This window comes from Ictalurus furcatus, chromosome 16 (assembly GCF_023375685.1).
Source record: "Ictalurus furcatus strain D&B chromosome 16, Billie_1.0, whole genome shotgun sequence".
In the NCBI taxonomy this organism is placed as follows: Eukaryota; Metazoa; Chordata; class Actinopteri; order Siluriformes; family Ictaluridae; genus Ictalurus; species Ictalurus furcatus.
In genome coordinates this window covers 13,397,222-13,417,551 of record NC_071270.1, presented here as the reverse complement: position 1 = coordinate 13,417,551, position 20,330 = coordinate 13,397,222, and the positions used below count along the sequence as shown (strand labels likewise).

General features: G+C 41.4%; 1 protein-coding gene across 8 annotated transcripts in view; it reads right to left on the bottom strand.

Annotated features, from left to right (window-relative positions):
- picalma (phosphatidylinositol binding clathrin assembly protein a) overlaps positions 1-20,330 on the bottom strand; it is a 59,778-nt gene that overhangs the window by 16,301 nt on the left and 23,147 nt on the right. For 3 of the 8 annotated variants that reach the window (XM_053644847.1, XM_053644848.1, XM_053644849.1), the window contains 16 exons: positions 16,551-16,693; positions 15,956-16,031; positions 13,755-13,857; positions 13,497-13,590; positions 13,293-13,404; positions 12,511-12,617; positions 12,223-12,264; positions 11,096-11,181; positions 10,383-10,506; positions 9,965-10,101; positions 9,193-9,290; positions 4,162-4,269; positions 3,285-3,413; positions 2,848-2,878; positions 2,659-2,758; positions 2,437-2,460 (listed from right to left, as the gene is read on the bottom strand). In XM_053644847.1, coding sequence (XP_053500822.1) covers positions 2,437-2,460; positions 2,659-2,758; positions 2,848-2,878; positions 3,285-3,413; positions 4,162-4,269; positions 9,193-9,290; positions 9,965-10,101; positions 10,383-10,506; positions 11,096-11,181; positions 12,223-12,264; positions 12,511-12,617; positions 13,293-13,404; positions 13,497-13,590; positions 13,755-13,857; positions 15,956-16,031; positions 16,551-16,693 — 1,514 coding nt within the window. Of the gene's footprint in view, positions 1-2,436; positions 2,461-2,658; positions 2,759-2,847; positions 2,879-3,284; positions 3,414-4,161; positions 4,270-4,751; positions 4,833-5,272; positions 5,357-6,538; positions 6,686-9,192; positions 9,291-9,964; positions 10,102-10,382; positions 10,507-11,095; positions 11,182-12,222; positions 12,265-12,510; positions 12,618-13,292; positions 13,405-13,496; positions 13,591-13,754; positions 13,858-15,955; positions 16,032-16,550; positions 16,694-20,330 lie in introns of all 8 variants that reach the window. The other 5 variants (XM_053644854.1, XM_053644850.1, XM_053644853.1 and 2 more) reach the window with 4 other exon arrangements.

Sequence of the window (20,330 nt, the reverse complement as noted above, 5' to 3'; positions counted from 1 at the left end):
TCGCACCCACCCACACACTCTCGCATCCACACACACACTCGCATCCACACACACACTCGCATCCACACACACACTCGCATCCACACACACACTCGCATCCACACACACACTCGCATCCACACACACACACTCGCATCCACACACACACACTCGCATCCACACACACACACTCGCATCCACACACACACACTCGCATCCACACACACACACACTCGCATCCACACACACACTCGCATCCACACACACACTCGCATCCACACACACACACACTCGCATCCACACACACACACTCGCATCCACACACACACACACTCGCATCCACACACACACACACACTCGCATCCACACACACACTCGCATCCCCACACACACACACTCGCATCCACACACACACACTCGCATCCACACACACACACTCGCATCCACACACACACACTCGCATCCACACACACACACTCGCATCCACACACACACACTCGCATCCACACACACACTCGCATCCACACACACACACACTCGCATCCACTCGCATCCACACACGCATCCACTCGCATCCACACACGCATCCACTCGCATCCACACACACACACACTCACATCCACACACACACACACTCGCATCCACACACACACACACTCGCATCCACACACACACTCGCATCCACACACACACACACTCGCATCCACACACACACACACTCGCATCCACACACACACACACTCGCATCCACACACACACTCGCATCCACACACACACTCGCATCCACACACACACACTCGCATCCACTCGCATCCACACACGCATCCACTCGCATCCACACACACACTCGCATCCACACACACACTCGCATCCACACACACACTCGCATCCACACACACACACACACACTCGCATCCACACACACACTCGCATCCACACACACACACTCGCATCCACACACACACACTCATCCACTCGCATCCACACACGCATCCACTCGCATCCACACACACACTCGCATCCACACACACACTCGCATCCACACACACACTCGCATCCACACACACACTCGCATCCACACACACACTCGCATCCACACACACACTCGCATCCACACACACACACACACACACTCGCATCCACACACACACACTCGCATCCACACACACACACTCGCATCCACACACACTCGCATCCACACACACTCGCATCCACACACACTCGCATCCACACACACTCGCACCCACACACACACTCGCACCCACCCACACACACACTCGCACCCACCCACACACACACTCGCACCCACCCACACACACACTCGCATCCACACACACACACACTCGCATCCACACACACACACTCGCATCCACACACACACACTCGCATCCACACACACACTCGCATCCACACACACACACACACACTCGCATCCACACACACACACACACACTCGCATCCACACACACACACACACACTCGCATCCACACACACACACACTCGCATCCACACACACACACACTCGCATCCACACACACTCGCATCCACACACACTCGCATCCACACACACTCGCATCCACACACACTCGCATCCACACACACTCGCACCCACCCACACACTCGCACCCACCCACACACACACTCGCACCCACCCACACTCGCATCCACACACTCGCATCCACACACACACACTCGCATCCACACACACACACTCGCATCCACACACACACACTCGCATCCACACACACACACTCGCATCCACACACACACACTCGCATCCACACACACACACTCGCATCCACACACACACTCGCATCCACACACACACACTCGCATCCACACACACACACTCGCATCCACACACACACTCGCATCCACACACACACTCACACTCGCACCCACACACTCACACTCGCACCCACCCACACACTCGCATGCACCCACACGCACACTCGCATGCACCCACACGCACACTCGCATGCACCCACACGCACACTCGCATGCACCCACACGCACACTCGCATGCACCCACACGCACACTCGCATGCACCCACACGCACACTCGCATGCACCCACACGCATCCGCGCACACACTCGCATCCACGCACACACTCGCATCCACGCACACACTCGCATCCACGCACACACTCGCATCCACGCACACACTCGCATCCACGCACACACTCGCATCCACGCACACACACTCGCATCCACGCACACACACTCGCATCCACGCACACACACTCGCATCCACACACACACACACACTCGCATCCACACACACACACTCGCATCCACACACACACTCGCATCCACACACACACACTCGCATCCACACACACACACTCGCATCCACACACACACTCGCATCCACCCACACAGTACTGTGACCAGTAGAAGCTGTGAGGTTAATAATATACTCATGCATCTCAAAACAGTTCAATCATTGGACTTACGTATTGTGGGAAATGCATGCCATTCTGTTTATTCCACCAGATGAAAATTTCACAACGCAACAGACAGTCAGAGGACACAAAGGTTCAAATGACACTGTAGCTCAAACAATAAGAATATTTTAAAGCCATACTACAGGATTGTTTACTTAGGGTATCTTTTTGGTCAGAGATGTGTCTTAATGTATCTTACTGCGTAAAGCACTGAAAAACTTCTCTTCTCACCATGCTGGCAGGGTTCCATGTTGTGGTTGGAGCGGTCTTTGGTTGCCAGTTGGTTCCACCAGTCAGCTTCTTCTCACCAGGCTGACTCCAGTGGATGTCACTTCATACAAACAAAGATGTTAGCATAGACTTCCTGTTAGCATAGACTTCAAAAGCTGCTGTGTGTATGCACTTTACATTTAGACTTACTTTTTTGATGTGCCATTTACAATACCCAGATCTGCAAAAACAAAACAAAACAAACAAACACAGAATATCCATGTTAAATCCAAAATGTTAGATCCAAATCACAATATCCAATGTAATATTAGTTGCATGCTCAAAAGTATATGGACAAAAGACCATCACACACGTCCCTGCCCATTCCAAAACTATGTGCATTAACACGGAATTGGTCTCTCCTTTGCTGTTATAATAATTTCCACTCTTCTGGGAAGGCTTTCCACTTGACTTTGGAACATGGCTGTGGGGTTTTGTGCTCATTTAGCAACAAGAGCATTAGTGAGGTTGGACAGTGATGTCAAGTGAGCAGGCTTGATGGCCAGCTGTCCACATACTTTTGACCATACAGTGCCATGCAGAATGTGTGATACTTTTTCAGATATACACAAATGCCAGACACATACTGCCCACAAGGTTGGCCAGAGAGGAGTCCAGGTCATCGGACACCAGTTTGCCAGTCTGTTGGACACTGGGTGGCATGCCCTGGCTCGGAGAAGCTACTGTGGGTTTCAGGATACAACCTAAAACATAATCTTTCCAAGAAGGCAAGGACAAAGGAAGAGAGAAAAATGAGAGCAAAAGAAGGAGACAATAAAGAGCAGAAGATACTAGACAAACCATATTTATTGTAGATGGAGTGAAACCTTATTAAAATGCAAATAAACTGGATAAGTCCAATTTTATCCCTTAAACAGTCAGCATCAACTCACCGGAGTCATGCATGCCATGCAAAGCCAAGGCCCAGAGTTTACCACACAGCACAGGAAGAGACAGAAAAATGGGATACTATAAGTATAATATTCCAACACACAAGCCACTTGATTAAATTAGCATGGATGGCGTATACCACAAATTGACTTTAAAATAACTGATGAGTGGAGAAGGTGTTGTGTCTAGAAATGTCTAGTGTGGTGTCTCTGTATGTCCTACGTGTGTGCAAAAACAGAAAAAAAAATCAAAAGCTGTTCAACATAAAAAGATGTACTTTATTGCCATACTGACAGAATGCAGAAAAATGTATACAGTACCTCACTTACTCATGCTTTCTCTACGGAGACACTCGAAACAAATGTAAAAAGTGCAACCATTCATACTGAATATCCCCATTTCACACTTATTCAGAGATGTGTATGGGACGTCAAGCACAGCACTGCAACTCCCTGCCCTCATTTTTCAGCTGTGAGTGGGGAAGCAAGAGAGGCTTGCTCTCCTAACAACCATCACAATAGGCACAAGGGAGGAGAAAGACGAGCGTAGTGAAAGAGAAATAAACATTCTTACCAGCAGCGTCTGTGCTGTTAGCAGTGGATTTATTGCCGAACACAGAGTCAAAGTCAACGTTAAGGCCAGAAGAGCTGGCTGGCTGAGGGATGGGAGATGCTGAAAACCCTGAAGAGCACAAACGAGAAGGTGACCTGGTTAGATAAATGCCAGGAGGCAAATCTGCCATCGAATCCTGGTCCACTATTGTGCACGGTGTGCTCTGTTCCCGTAACATAAATGGACTTCCATTCCGCTCACTTCCTGAGAAACACAGGTGTTGAAGCTAGTGGCACAGGGGGCATTAAGTTAACACTTAATTCTAGGAACTCCTGGGACTTCGACCACACCCGTACTCTAATCAGTAAAGCAGAAAAATCACCATTTCTCTGCAATCTATCATTTGGCCCTGCCTCTTACAGGGCACCTAGACCCATGGTGAATGCACTCCATTTCATCTCTAACTACTGTTAAAAAAAGGACAGAGGGTTAAAAAAAAAAAAAAAAAAAAATCAGATCTGAAAAAGGAAAAAAATTAACACACAAGGGAAACAACAAACGAGAGTTAACAGAAGTAGTTTGGGGAAAGGGAGGCAGGAATCATCACCTACCTCCAAATAGTCCAGCTACATTGGAAGGCTCGGCGTGGAACAGTGGGGTGTTAGAGTAGGGAGCCGGAGAACAGAACGAGTCTGCCTCAGCAAGAGGAGTGCAGAGAAGGAAAGCCAGAGGTGAAATATTAGTAAAGTAACAGACAAAAAGAAGGAAGAAAAAAGTGGCTTCCTGAGACACAGATCTCGTTTTAGAGAATTTTCAACAAATTCTTCAATAAACAGTGAAAGTCTGATTCAATATCTGTATCCAGAAAACCAACTTGTAAAAAAGAAAATAAAAAGAATTTAAAAAAAAGTCATAGTTACTACTTTAAGCAACAAAAACATAAGAGATATTTTACAACAAACAGCAAGCCAAGGAACCAAATTAATCCTAGAAGAAGGAGGGTTGATACAGGAAGCTCAAAGCCTGCAAAAAAACAACAAACAAACAAACAAAAAAAAACCCAGCACACAGGGCCCTGTGGAGTGGAGTCATGTTTTCTGAATCCAGAAAACAATCACACGTGCATCTGTACCTGAGCGAAAGCTCTCTATCCGAGCACAGGGTTCAAGAGTGCAGGCAATGGAAGAGCTTGAATCAAGAAAGGGATTGTAATGATCTGGAGAACCAAAACATACAGATTTACATCCTGCAAAACTTAGAGACTTTAAATGAATGGTATGGAGCCTAAGCAAAATGGGAGCAAATGACTTCAGCATAACTATAAATATTATAGTTTATAATGTAATATTACAGTTTCACATTTAGGAAATATTTGTCAGTGGTAATTGAGTATACACTACAAGATGATGTGGGGGGGGGGGGGGACTGTATCCGATATGGAGAGCATGATACGCATACAATCATGTGGGTATGGGTAAAAATATAGCTACAGGGGTTTTTAAAAAAAAAAAAAAAAAAAAAAAAAAAAAAAGCAGTGCTGGTTTTTAATTGGCCAGGTCTTCCTTTGCTAAGTACATCCACACCCTCTAACCTGGCAAAACTGTATTATCTAGCTATACTGCATTCTGGATCTTTTGTTGTCTACGTTGGATTTCCTATTAATATGATGTTAAACATTGCTGAAAAAGATCTGCTCCTGTTTTTAGGAGCCAACATTGAAACCTAAGCATTATCATGTCTGACCTCATGTTTAAGATTGCTGAAACTTTTCTGCTATTAAATGCCATTGTATGCACCAGAATATCTAAGCACATCACAAATTTTTCAAAATGGTCTGTGTTAATATATTCATATAATAATATTAATATCTCATAATATTTATATATCTCATATATTTTCATGGTGGATTTTTCATTGGAGTGATTTCTCTGTATTATTGGATTTTTACACTTAAATCGACAGCTTAGTCAAAGTGATAGTAAGAGGAGTCCTGAAAACCAACAGAAGTGGAACCTAAATAAGCTGCAGCACGTTCCAGCTCCAGTTAGATGCAAAAAGGGCAGGCTGGCAACTGAGTACCAGGCTACTAAGCAAAACATAGCACAGTACTGTTGCTACATTACAGTTGTAAATATGTGGACACATCTTAGTGCAATAAACATCTGTCCTTATTGTTAAATTTGAACAATAAGGAAAGATCTACAATATCAGCTCACATAGGCTGTTTTCATGCTCTCTCTCATCCCCCTGCCCCCAATATGTTCTAGACAATGAATGGTTGAGGATGATGGGTAATGGAACATGCATTAAGTAGGCAATGCAAACAAAATCACAAAGAGCAGCAGACAAAACGTAAAGAAAATACAATGCTGAGAAGGGCAAAAGAAAATCCGTTTACCACTAAACATTTCATGACTGGGAGTCCTAGAAGGCAAACTAACAGCATCTGAAGACAGAGAAGATGGAGAAACATCAACAGGTTTGGAAAGGAAAGGATTTAAGTTTGGAATGGAGTCGTCGACACACTCTGAAGAAGAGAACAGATCTACACAGCCGAACAGAAACAGAAAACAAGACAGCAAAAAGAAATGTTAGAGAAACCGTGAGAAACAGCATGCAGACTGAGGTGCACAAAGGAAAATCACAAAAACCTCATAAGCTGGTTGGCCCAAAAATGATGTCTAGTGTTAGATTTTCATTTGAAATCACATTTATATTGAACAAGATTGTGAAATTTAGTGGTGGGTTGCAATGAGCATGAACCGTGACAGAAGTGTAGTACTTCGCATATAAATGTGTACTAAACTTTTGAAGCAATAAGGGTACCTTTGAAGCAACAAGACTCTTAAATAGCCTGGAGTGTTTCTGAACAGCAATTAAAATAAGAAAAAAAGGTAAATACAAATATCCTAACGAACCGACTGCAATTAAAGTTTAAAGTATTGAAAACTTGCCATGGGCCAACAATCTTTAAATGCTGAGACAGAAAGATAAAAGTAACGCCCCACCAAAAAAAAAAAAAAAAAAAAAAAAAAAAAAAAAAAAAGACATTTCATCCTTTCGACCTTAAAATGTGTAATGAATAGCTAATACTGCACCTCCAGTGTAATATATGGAGAAGCAGCAAAAATATTGTGTTAAAGTAAAACAGTTGCATAAAAAGAAGAAACAAATTTTCACTGTACCAATGTTACAGCACTAGCTCAAAGTAAACCTCTTTGAGCTATTCTTAAATAAAATCTACACTGTTAGTCTCACTGGATTGATATTTATGTTAGAGGTTGCACAGACTAGTTGACTAATAGATTCAGTAACCGGCAGTAGATTCAATAGCTGTCGACTAGTCAGGGTGGTGGGGAAAAAAACCCAGTCAGATAGACTTTAAGAAGATGCTGGCAGACAGTCAAGACAGCAGCTAAATGTACACTGTTGCTCAGAAAATATTTTAGACTAGATGAAGCCAATTTTACAGTCTGCTGGGAAACTCCCACCTACCAATGCATGAATTCCTTCTGTAGTTCCCCCCCCGTTCTAGCTAAATAAAATGTAATTAAAATCTTGTACTGTGGCATAGCAAATTCCAATGTGACCAGTGCTATGTGAAAGACAGCTTTTGGAGCCATGGGTTGCATATAACTATTTAATCCCAGTCAGCTAGTTTAGAGTCAGATCAGTGGTGCACACCAGCTGTTTTTGGATGCTACTGAGGCTGGAGTTGAACATGGCAGAAAAACACTGCAGACACCACAGTTTTCACCAAGATGTTTTTGGCGCCGGCTAACGTGTCTGGGAATGATAAAGTTTATGGGACAAAATGGAAAAAAATCTGGTCATCTCATTATGGCATTTATTTTCCACTGTAACGTTTTAGACTATGCATAGTACATGTGATTGTGGCGGCAGGGGCGTAGTCGAGCATCAGCTGCGGGTGGAGAAGGGGCAGGATGAATCGGGAGGTAACTCATGATTCTGACCTGTGTTGGATTAGCTTGAGTTTACTTGTGCATGTCTGTCTGTGCTTTCACTGCCTCCCATAAGCAAGTGAGAGAGCGAGAGATGAGCACAAAGACGAGTGCGCACGCTCGTGTGTGTGTGTTTGAAGGTGTTGAATAATGCAAGCAAATCAGAGTACATGTGACAGGAGAAAAAAATTTGCAGTCACAGAGACCTTATTTAGGTGTGTAATTGCGAACGTACTTTGTCTGTCTGCTTCGTGATGATATTTTTACCGGACATGGTGTCCAGCAATTTTTTTTTCCCTGACATTGTGAATAATTAACGGTCAAAAACCGGTATTTACCGGCTAACTGAAACGATGGCGGACACTACCTTCGACATCACATCCTTCATCCATCCATCATTCAGCTATAAGAAGCTTCCATGCTGCATACTCTTATTCTCAAAAATCAGTGATTTCAACGTAACTGCCAGTTTGTCCACGAGTGCATTTTATGACTTGGTACATCCTGAAATTGTGTAATGTGATGTACAGATGTATTATTTTTGAACATTTATTGCACAGTACTTTCATCATTAACATTGTAGCCTAAAAAAGGTCAACTAGTAAATTAGTCAATGTGCAACCCCTAATTCATGACAGGACAGCCATTAGAACTACAGTTGCAACCAAAGACATAGCTAAAAACACTACCCTTTGGGTACAACAAGCATTAAACGTGACCTGCAGGATGGAATCTTTTCCATATATTCACAGTGTACGAATGACTTTGGACAAAAGTGGCACTGACCCCACCTCACAAATAAAGATGCACTGCACCATCAAAATCCTGATGGCTAATGTAACGCCTCTTGCTTGGCAAATATTAAATAACATTTCAATATTACACCTAAGCCAACATCATGTCAGACAATAAATTCAGTAATGTTAGTATATTACATGGCTGTAATATGTACATACATACAGCTGCAAAAACTAAATTAGCATAATAATATTTTTTGTATGTAACTTATGCTCGCCGGATACGACTGATCCATGCGCAGGTGATAATGAAACGTATTAGTGTGAGAGATGTGCATATGGCCAGCACTCACCTCCCCATGTGTTAGCTACAGGTAGAGTGGTAGGGAGAGATAGAGATGGCTGGAATGCTGGCTGGAGATCCAGCAGATCATTTGGCACCTTTGAAGCACTAGAGTAAAGAAAACAAACTAAATTAACAACTGCGAAGGTCAAGTATCTCTCACACGGACATGCAAATCTAAACATTGCAGGCTGATTCAAGATGCTTAGGCTTCAGAGCAAAGAATGGGATACAGTCACAGGTCCTTACTGCTGAAAGGACACCGGGAGAGAGTGCTCTATTAGGAGGGTAATCATGCAACAATATCACAGCTAGAATGGTTTTCAAAAAAAAAAAGAAAAAAGAAAAAAAAAAAGGGGAGCCTTTCATGTGCTGTGTAGTTTTATTTAGCCTCTCAACGAAATCACCTTAATAGTATAATTACTACCCAAACGCGTTCCATTAGTGTGTGCAGTGAATGATGCTCAAATGAGCTGTGGGCAGAAGCGAAGACATAATGGAAGATCAAGTGGTATGATGCTAGACTTAGTGGCTTTGCATAGAATGACATGTTCACCAACTCTAGCTTTCATAATAGTTAAACCATTACAAAACACACACAGCTGAAAAAAGGGCCCTGCTCCAAATGAACTTGAGTTCTCATACTGAATGACGTACCACAGTCATGGTGAACAACACTTACACTTTAAAAAAAAAATAACTCTGATTTAGGTGGAGCAGCATGTGAAGCTCCTGAGCAGAACTGTGGAGGAATGGAACGCAAATCCCATCATTTCCCTTACCTGTTGGTGGAGCTGGGTGTGGAGAACAGGTCGATTGCTGGAGCGGTGCTGATGCTGCCAGACGCTGTGGATACTGGAGAGGCAGCTGTGGTTGAGGATGTGGAAGGCTTTTTGGAGAGTTCTTTCAGGCGCTGCTCCTGCAGAGAGAATAAAGCTGGTTTCACATGGGAATATTGGTACGAGCCCAAAAACACAAATATACCAAAAGACAAATGTTTTTTGTGATGGCAAAAATCATGTTAAAACTTCCTAACGCAAAGTTCCACTCTCAGCATGCACAACTTTTCCTGGACCTGAATAAACGTACAGCAAGTATGCTTCAACAGTTTACCACTAGGTGTATGAGTGCACTTGTGTGATTTCTTTGCGCAAATAACATGTGGTTCTGTGAACAGCTATTAGAAGTGACAAAACACACCTTAAGTGTTTTTAAACGAGCCTGTTCCTCCTCTAGGGCTGCCTGTTTTTCCCGCTCATCCGCTTTGGTGAAAGATATGCCTGTGTTTGCCAGAGAGGACACAGCGCTGGACAGTGTGCTGGCCCTATTTAAAAAATAAATAAATAAAAATAAAATGGCAGAATGAAAAAAAAAACATCCTAGAAAAGATGTCAATCAGATGCTGTATTAATGGAAGTGATCTTCCTTGGCCCACAGCACACAAGCAGATAAGGGTTTAATGCCTGGCCACCCCACCCCCACCGCAATGAACTTTAGCCCAAGTATTCCTCCAAAATGTCAGACCTACCAAAAGCTAGACAGTTTATTCTGTTGCACAAAACTCATCAGATTCCACTTTTGAGGACGTCATTTGCAGAGGAAAAGGTCACAAATCTATCCATTTTTGCAGTGACCTAGTTCAGTACAGAACAAACTGCTCTGCGTGAGCATGAAAAACCACTGAGGGCTATCAGTTGCCCCAAAACATACCAGGGACATCTACTTTCTACATTTGAACTCATTCAACAGTTCAATAAAACTTAGCTCTGTGCCAGGCTCAAAGCAACTGTATCCACCCTGACACCATACACACGAATCCAGAAAATCTCACACACACATGCTAAATTTGGTACCTTGGCAAAACAGCCTGGCGGAGAACTGAAAAGCAAAGCTACTCATGTAGGTCACTATACCTGCTGGCCGCAGTCGAGTCCTTCACCTTTTTTCCCTCTAGTGATGCCAAGTGCTGCTCCAGTGCATCCAGGAGACTACTAGGGGCCTGGAAAGAGGACAATTATTTATTTTAGCGGTACTCTCCCGCTTTCAAACATGTACATACAGTCTCTCTCTCTCCCTCTCTCTCTCACACACACACCTCAGTGAGCATGCATAATAATTAATCACCACAAAGGGAACAAGATAGCATCAATCACAGAGGAAAAATAGAGGGAGGTGCAGATACTCACACAGACCGTAAACTGAAAACGGAAAGATAAGGAAAGATACAGAATATAAAGGTGGTAGTTTGACAGTATTTAAGTGAATTTCAGTAAATACGACCGAGACTGAAGACATTGAATTGATTCGACCCAAACAACAAACTTAATTTGAACCACAAGTTTAACTCTGCGTGTATATGTCTATTGAGAGAAGCTAAATTATTCACCCACACCAAACTGCAAAAGGACCTCTACTCATGTTCACTGGGTTTATTCGTTTCCCTGTTCATGAAGAGACTACACCAGCACCTGTGTGTTCTTGAACTGGAAGTTATTTTGCATTTTAACTATGTGATTAAAATTTTGCAATGTGGCAGGTTAGCTGTGGAATATACACCCTGCTTTTACAACGACAAAACACCTTTTATGGCTGCATGTGTCAAGTGCTGGGAAGAAAAGGAGAAAGAGAGCAAACAGCATGAGCCATTTTGCCATCAGCAACATGCAGAAGGTACTCTGCAGGCATTGGGCTGAGGCTGGGGCATGCTGGGATACAGGAGTGTGCACCTTTTTTTAAATAACCATACTGCAGTTCTGGCACTTTGAAACAATCACATTTTTATTAGAGTCATTTGTCTTTACGACTATACTCAGGACTCCACGACTACAATAATACTGCGGATGACTATGAAAGATTTAGCCATGCAGAGACTGATGAAGTTTGGCTAACAGGCATGAATGAGAAGAGCAGGGTTGTTTGTTTGGTTTAGACAGCAATGGTTAGGGGAGGTTAGAGAGCTCATACTGCAATCAGCATAAACAGGTCAGTATCACTATGTTTAGAAATCACATTGACAGTGTAGAAAGAATTACAATCTCACCTGAGACAAGTCTGGTATATCGCCTCGGTCAATGCCCACTTGCTGTGTGTTGAGATCAGAGGGAGAGAGGCATGTCATGGTCAGCAGTTGACATGGTACAACCAAACCAATACTAATGTGTTCTGAAGTGCAAAAGCTCCCTGCAGCAAGACTAGCAGCAGTGCCACACATTTTAGTGGTTAAATAAAAAAAAAAAAAAAATACAAAACAATGGTGAATAATCAACTAGCCCAAATCCTCCATGATCAAAGATAAAGCTCTACGTAAATATAGAAACTAAACCCTTACCTCAGCAACTTTGAGGAACTCTGAGATTCTCGTCATACGAGTGAGGAATTTCTTGTAGATGTCAAGTCCTTCTTTACACTGGGCTTTCTTCATATCAAAGTACTTCTCTGTGTAATACAAAAAAAATGGATGTGGATAAAGGTTATTTATGGTTTGAAAACCACACAGCTGCAATACACACAATTAAGTCGAAATAACCTCTACTTCAGAGGTTTTCACACAACCAAGGTATTTGGTGACATTTGTCATTAGGCCATGATCCAAAGCATATCTCTCCTGTCTGACATTCTGTGCAAACTACCTACTTACTCACATTTGTTTATGGCAAACACTCTACAATCCTCTGTGACTGCTTACCCAGCCAAGAAAAACATGCTCTTACAGCTCCAAAAAATGACAAAGCTCTTGACACTACCAAGTTCTCAAGATTCTTCCAGTATTTTCCTAATGCATTAAAACCCTGTACGTGCTTCACACAAAGTAACGTAATTGAAGATTATTCAAATAACCCAGGGTTATAACTGTTATGTGAACGACTATCAAGTGAGTTGTAATTATGGGTGGTTGCTGTAGAATGGAGCCCTTCTCATGCCTTTGCCTCAGGCTCCAAAGTAGTATGATGACTCAAAGTGCACTGCTCGACTGAACTGGCTGAGTAGGTCAACGCAGGGCTCAAAGGTTTCTTTACCAGGAAACAATGGAGCAGGCAAACAGGGCAAAGTCAACATGAAGCAGAGGCCAGCGCAATACACACAAGTTCACTTAGGGCAGAAACAGCTCACCGAGCAAGTTGATGATCCCTTCGTTGTAGGCAGCAAACAGCCGGATGGCATCTTTAAACAAGAGCATGAAGGTGGCATTAATGACTCCATTCGTGAGTTCGTTCGCATTTACCTGTTGAAGGACATAAAATTTGGATTGAACTTCATTAATCAAAATCCTACAGTTTCAATTTCTATTGTTAAACAAACAATCAACCAACTCACATTGAAGTCGAGAAGCGAGTCCATCTGATTCTGGACAATGGGGAGGGTCTTCAGCAGCTTCTCTGTGTTCATGGTTCTCATAACACCATCTGCCCTAGGAGTGAATAAATACACAATATTCCATACAATAAGGACACACCAGTAACATCCACATATCACCTGCATTATATGACAACATTATGGTAGCTACCTGAAATGCTACTACAAGCCAAAATTTTTTATTGGTTAGATGTAGGTGTAAAGGGAAAATGCTCTTACCCCCTCTTCACTTTTGTAAAGTCAAAAGCAACCTGTCTGTAGGACACAGCCTTTTCGTTAAGATAACGGCTATACCGCCGGATGAAAGTGGACATATCATATCCTGAAAACAGATGAATGAAACAACGATAACGCTTAATTGTGATCCCTCTGAGCACAAAAGAGTTACAACCATTAGTACAAGCATAGGCAGCAAAAAAAAGAAAGAAAGAAAAAAAGCACCAGATGTACTAATGCATTTCCAGGCTATTAGTTTACTACTAGAACTAATTTTGATGACACCTAAAGCCTTTATGCAAGACATTTATGCAGACTTGAACAAATTTATTGGTACCCTTACAGTACTAACAATGTTTCCTCCTGAAAAGTGATGAAATTAAAAACAATTTTCTCATGTATACCTGCATGCCATTTATATGTAAAGTTTGTTTGCTCAAAGTAAAGCAAAGAAAGTGTGAAAAGAGAAATTATTGCTTATTCTACAAAGATATTTTAAAATGGCCTGGATAGATTTGTTGGTACACCTAAAAAAGATTAAGTAACTGGATTATCTGGATATTTCAAACTAACTGTTTTCTTTCATTAGTATCACATGTCTTCAATCTTGTAATCAATCAGTCATTCAGCATATTGAAATGGAGAAAAGTAGTCACTCTGCTGTTTGGTATCATCGTGGGCACCACACTGAACGTGGACCGGAGAAAGGAAAGGAAAGAGGTTTGGGGGTTTGATTCCTGTCCCCGCCCTGCGTGGAGTTTGCATGTTTTCAACATGCTTCGGGGTTTCTTCCCCAGTATAAAGACATGCGTTGTAGGCTGATTGGCATTTCCAAATTGTCCATAGTGTTTGAGTGTGTGCACCCTGTGATGAGTTGGCACCCTTTCAAAGAAAAGAAAATAGTACCTACTGTGAAATATGAAGGAGGCTCAGTTATGTTTAGGGGACACTTTGCTGCATCTGGCACAGGGTGCCTTCAATCTATGCAGGGCACAATGAACCCCCAAGGCTATCTAAGCATCCTGGAGTGAAACGTACTGCCCAGTGTCAGAAAGCTCAGTCTCGGTCGCATAGGCCCTCCAACAGGATAATGGCCCAAAACACAAAGCTCAAAGCACCCAAGAATAGCTAAGAACAAAACACTGAACTATTCTGAAGTGGCCTTCTATGAGCCCTGATACGAATCATATCGAACATCTATGGAAAGAGCTGAAAGATAGAGTCTGGAGAAGGCACCCTTCACACCTGAGACAGCTGGAACAGTTTGCTCAGGAAGAGTGGGCCAAACTACCTGTTGACAGGTGCAAAAGTCTCATTGAGAGCTATGGAAATCACCTGTTTGCTGTGATTGCCTCTAACGGACATTAGGTTAAGGGTCCAATAATTTTTTCCATGCCATTTTGATTTGTTTTATTATCTAAATTATTCAGTTGAATCAAATAATAATAAAAAAAAATCTAAATCAATCAAAGACTGATTTTCATTAAATATGGAATAAACAATGATAGACGATTATTTATGTCAGATTCAAGTTATTTCAGAGAAAATTGTGGGTTCTTCTTTTTTCATGGAAGAACACAAACAAAATTTTGTCCACATCTGTACAAAGTGGAGCCACAACTGGTCTAGAGCTTTCACCCTGAATGAGTGCTGACTGCCAGCCATCCTGTTAACATGGGAAAAGCCTTGGGTAAATAAATCCATGAGTGCTTTAATTAAGCTCAAATTCAGCCAGGCTGCTCAACATGCCACATAAGGTAGTGAGAAAGTAGAGAGAGAGAGAGAGAGAGAGAGTGCAAGTTAGAGAGAGTGTGACAGAGTGAGAATAGTGACCAATCACACTACTACACATGGTAGCTTTAGCTGTACTTCACTACACTGGAGCATTTTTACATCTTTTTCACTTTTTAAAATGTGCTAAAGAAATCAATGTGTGTCAGTGACTGTGCATTTCCATTGAACACTGTGACTGTTTTGAAAAAGGGAGCAGCAGAATGACAATCAAAAGCCCGTGTTTCTGTCTCTGGAACACGTTCACTACATGGTGAGAAAATCCGGTTTCTCTCATTCTGTTGCATTTGCTCCTTTCCCTGAATTTCTGGTGTTTAGATTGAGGTTATCATATGCACAAATACCAAATTTGCATAGAAAAAAAGGATGTAAACTCCACCATTGATCCAAATACTGAACTTGGAAGCACCTACCTTGTAAGCCACTTTTGTCCAAAAAATTACTGAGGTTGAATAATGTGTTCCTGGAAGCCAGGTACTGAATAAATCTCTGTGTATATAAAAGTGAAAGAAATAAGTTATTCATTCTTTAAAAAAGGTCATACACATTGTAAAATGGGCAACTGCATTCAAAATGAAGTATGAGAAGATGGGAACTACAGCCTTTTAAATGATCTGAAAGGGCACAAAAATGCAGTACATTATGGAATCAGTCAACATGGAAAGAAACAGCTTTTTACTGTAATCCTGTGAGCTACTCTAATCCTGAAGAGACTTCAATCATCAACAGTGTCCAAATTGTAAATTCGTACCAGCAGACACTAGTGAACAATATGAAATGAAGCTGCTAAAATAAAAATCTGTTTTAAATGCTGTACACGCTAAAACCTTCCTATTGATCGTATCTTGGAGTATTAAGGGCGTGTGTGTGTGTGTATATATATTATATTATATTATATTATATTATATATATATATATATATATATATATATATATATATATATATATAATATTATATTTTATATATATTATATATATATATATATATATATATATAAAAAAACTGACCTCGTTGCCATAGACCATGAGGTGGTGTGTGGTGATGAGGGATTTGAACACAACCACCCAGCTGGTGTTGGCAGTGCGTTCGAACAGCGTGTCCGCCAGTTGAGGGATGTTCACGTTCATCTCGTTTGTGCACTGAATCAGATCTGAGGAGACAAAAATACAGACATCGAAAAGTGAAGTACAGATACAGTTATTACGTACAATATGAAAAGTTCAAGGCAATGTTTCCCCAATCATATAAGGGGTAGGGATGGGCAATATGGACTTATAACTATATCACGATATTTTTCGGTGTTTATTGCGACAACGATATCAGTGACAATACAAATATAGTGCCATTCACCACTGTTTTTGGCTACAAGTGACCGCTGCATGCAGTCTTGAGAGCCTCAGGAACACAAACACTGATCTAAAAGTAAAATAGATTTTTTGTAACCAAACCAGTTCCAGAATGTAGAGGTACAGTAGCTCCTCGTTTAGCGATAAACTCCTCCTCAGCTTCACGTCCGCCTGCTGTCGTATTTTTTTTCGCTCTGCACCTGAGCTGCGAATGGATCGCACACCGTCACTCACAGAAATACGTCATCAACTAGGCTTTATCGTTATTATCGAGAGAAGACTAATTCTTATTGTGAGGAGAATTTCTACCAGTATATTGCAAACTATAAGATATCGCCCATCCCTAATTGCCCACATTTTATTTATTAATACATCCTATGAGAGCGAGAGAAAAGGGGATGGGCAGAGCAGTGGCAGCACTAACCAAGAGAAAGACCAAGCAGAGCTGTACTGTTTGATGTTAATTACCCATTGACTGGTAGCTTGTAACTTGCCAGTGCCAAGAATCTGATCAACTGTGCTGCATTTGATCATGCCAGCTCCCGGCATGTTCAGCGCTCATATTCTATGCACTTTGCAACTACAGCACATGACCATCACAAGTAATGTACAGTGATGCAACAGTACTATTGCTTATATATATATATATATATATATATATATATATATATATATATATATATATATATATATATATATATATATATACACACACACATATATATAATTATAAATAAAACAATTAACATGGACTTATCTACTGAACTGATGTGTGAAATCAGTTGCTGACTACGTCGCCTCACTACTTCACATTTATCATGCACATAACAAATCCTGCTCCATGCAACCACTCAGAATAATCTTTTATAAATCCTTTTAATGTAGTCGTGCAGCTCATTTGTCAAGCTGGGAAAATGCAGCCGTTAGATATTTGATAATGTCATTCAAATAAGGAGCAATTTCTTGTCAGTGATATATAGCAACACTCCGAATGCTCTTTAGACTCAAATAGTTTGTAACTGAGCTGCGCTTGAAAGCGGAAAACAAGATGTTTTAAAAAATAAAAATAAATATTGATAAATTTGCATTTCTGTTTCTATCAACAGCTTTACTCCTGTATGAGAGATATATTTAGAAGAGCGAGTCATTATTTGTAAGCTGTGGGAAAAAACAAGGGTGTTATTTGAATTTACTCGAATACATACCAGTTCATGTTCACTGGAAGAATTCCCTAAAAGCAACTCAAAAGCAAGTACTGACAATTCCTAGCAGTTGATTCGTCATGATAATCTGTAATTTGTATAATTAGTGACAAGCTATAGCCACTATAAAAAAACATAAATAAATAAATAAATAAATAAAAACATGGGGGGGGGGGAAAAGCATGACACTTCCATGTGATAAATCAAGTGATTATTTGTTAAAAGTAACTGTTTTGTTTTTTTTCGACAACGAAAGATGTGCTATGCCAAACTTGTGAGATAGACAGCAATATGCTGTGCTTTAAAAACCATTTGGCTTAGCTCCATGGCTAAGTGACAGTGTGGAAAGGGTGTGGACAAGTCCAAGAGTGAGGCTGAGTCAAATATCCCTACTACCCTACTATATGGTACGCGAAAAGCAGTACACCAAAAGAGTAGTATTTACGAATTCTCAGTATTCATAAAACAGTAGTCGAGAAATACCCAGATGACCTGCGAGATTCCGCAGCATGGAACCACTGGACACTGTGCTATACCATAATGCAACAGGACTGGTGTGGAAATGCTGTCAGAATATAAAATGGCAGAACAGCAAGTCAGTTTTGACAATGAACATAATGGACACATTATGAATCAGTATGTACTACATCAATGGCTGAGCAGTAGGTACTGAATCAAAAGCAGAAATGAAAAATCTCATCCTGCTCAACTCACCACTCTATTCACATGCTCTGGCTTTCTTAGGTGGTTTAACACCGTGTATGATTGCTGAGGTCCGAATCTGAGTGCAACTGTTCCCGGTGCCCCCCGCAGTGCTGGTCTGTTTTCAGACTCACTTGATTCTATCGAACCCCGGTGCATTTGCGTTCATCTTACATCATCACAAACACGCATGGAGAACTCAACACGAATCACCATTAAATTTATTTATTTATTTATTATTATTATTTTGTTGCTATTATGCACAGCAGAGAATATTTGCAGCAGTGGACCTCTTCAGTGTCCCACAAAATCCCCTGCCATTCATGGCACTCATGTTGTGGAAACTAATTCATTCACTCGTACCGCACGCAAAATGCTTTTCCACCACTCTGAAGCCATTTTGGGGAGGTTTTTACAAACCATACCAAGAGTATCTGAAAGAATAATTACAGTAGAGCTATGATGGCTTAGCGATAATGGTTTGTTCGGTTTCTTTTCAAGTGACTGAACAGTGCATGTGTGTTTATTTGGTATGGGAGGATAAGGGTGGACCATAGAGCACCTTTTCCTTCGTAAGCCACATTCCCTATTTAAAGCTGCACAAAGCAGTAACTATAGGAAAACAAAAAGGCCTTTGAGGGCCAACGGGACCCTCGTGCACAGCATGCACACATCCACAGACTTCTTGAAAAAGCAAAGCAATGCAGGACTAAGAAAGTCTAAAATAGAGAAAATTGCACATGCACACCGCTAGAAGGAGAGCTGTCAATCAATCAATAAATTGAAGACTCGGATTGAGTCAATTTCTCATAAAAAAAAAAAGAAAAGGAAAAGAAAAAAAAAAGGGTACCAACAAGAGCAAACAATTTCCTACTGAGCAAGTAACAAAAATGATGAACTGATATATCTAGTGTTCCCTTTTGCTGATAATACTTGAAGGAAATGCCAGCACACTCATCTGATGTGCACTCATATTACACCTCATTGAAATGTACAACTCAAAGGCCACTGAAATCTACTGGCCACACTGTCTGTGCTAGCCCATGTGATCACCACACAACTAAGCTTGATTCTGAGTCAGGTGACCAGCCCCCCTAATTGGCAGAGGTGAGAGACAGGACTTCACTGACTGAGTCCAAAATCTCCATTAACGCAGTAGACAGACGGCATACTATTTGTTACTCATTCTTTCCTTTCCATTACAAAATGATGCTATGCTACATTTTAAAAGATTTTAGCATGTCTACATAAAAGGACGTGGAAGACCCAGACAATATATGACTAATATCAACATACATAACTTTGAAGAACTTCAGATCAATGCAGAGCATGGTCTATTGCATGAATGAGGTGTAGTACAGGTGTTCCCAAAGTGCTCAATAAGTGTATTTTAGACCTAAAATCCTACAAACATTCAACCAGTTTATTCTTAATACATCGTGCTAATGAGAAACTCGGACAGACGGACAACCTGAAAACAAACTGCGCATAAAAAACAAACTGAATTTTACATTAATATTGTCCATCAAACCCAATT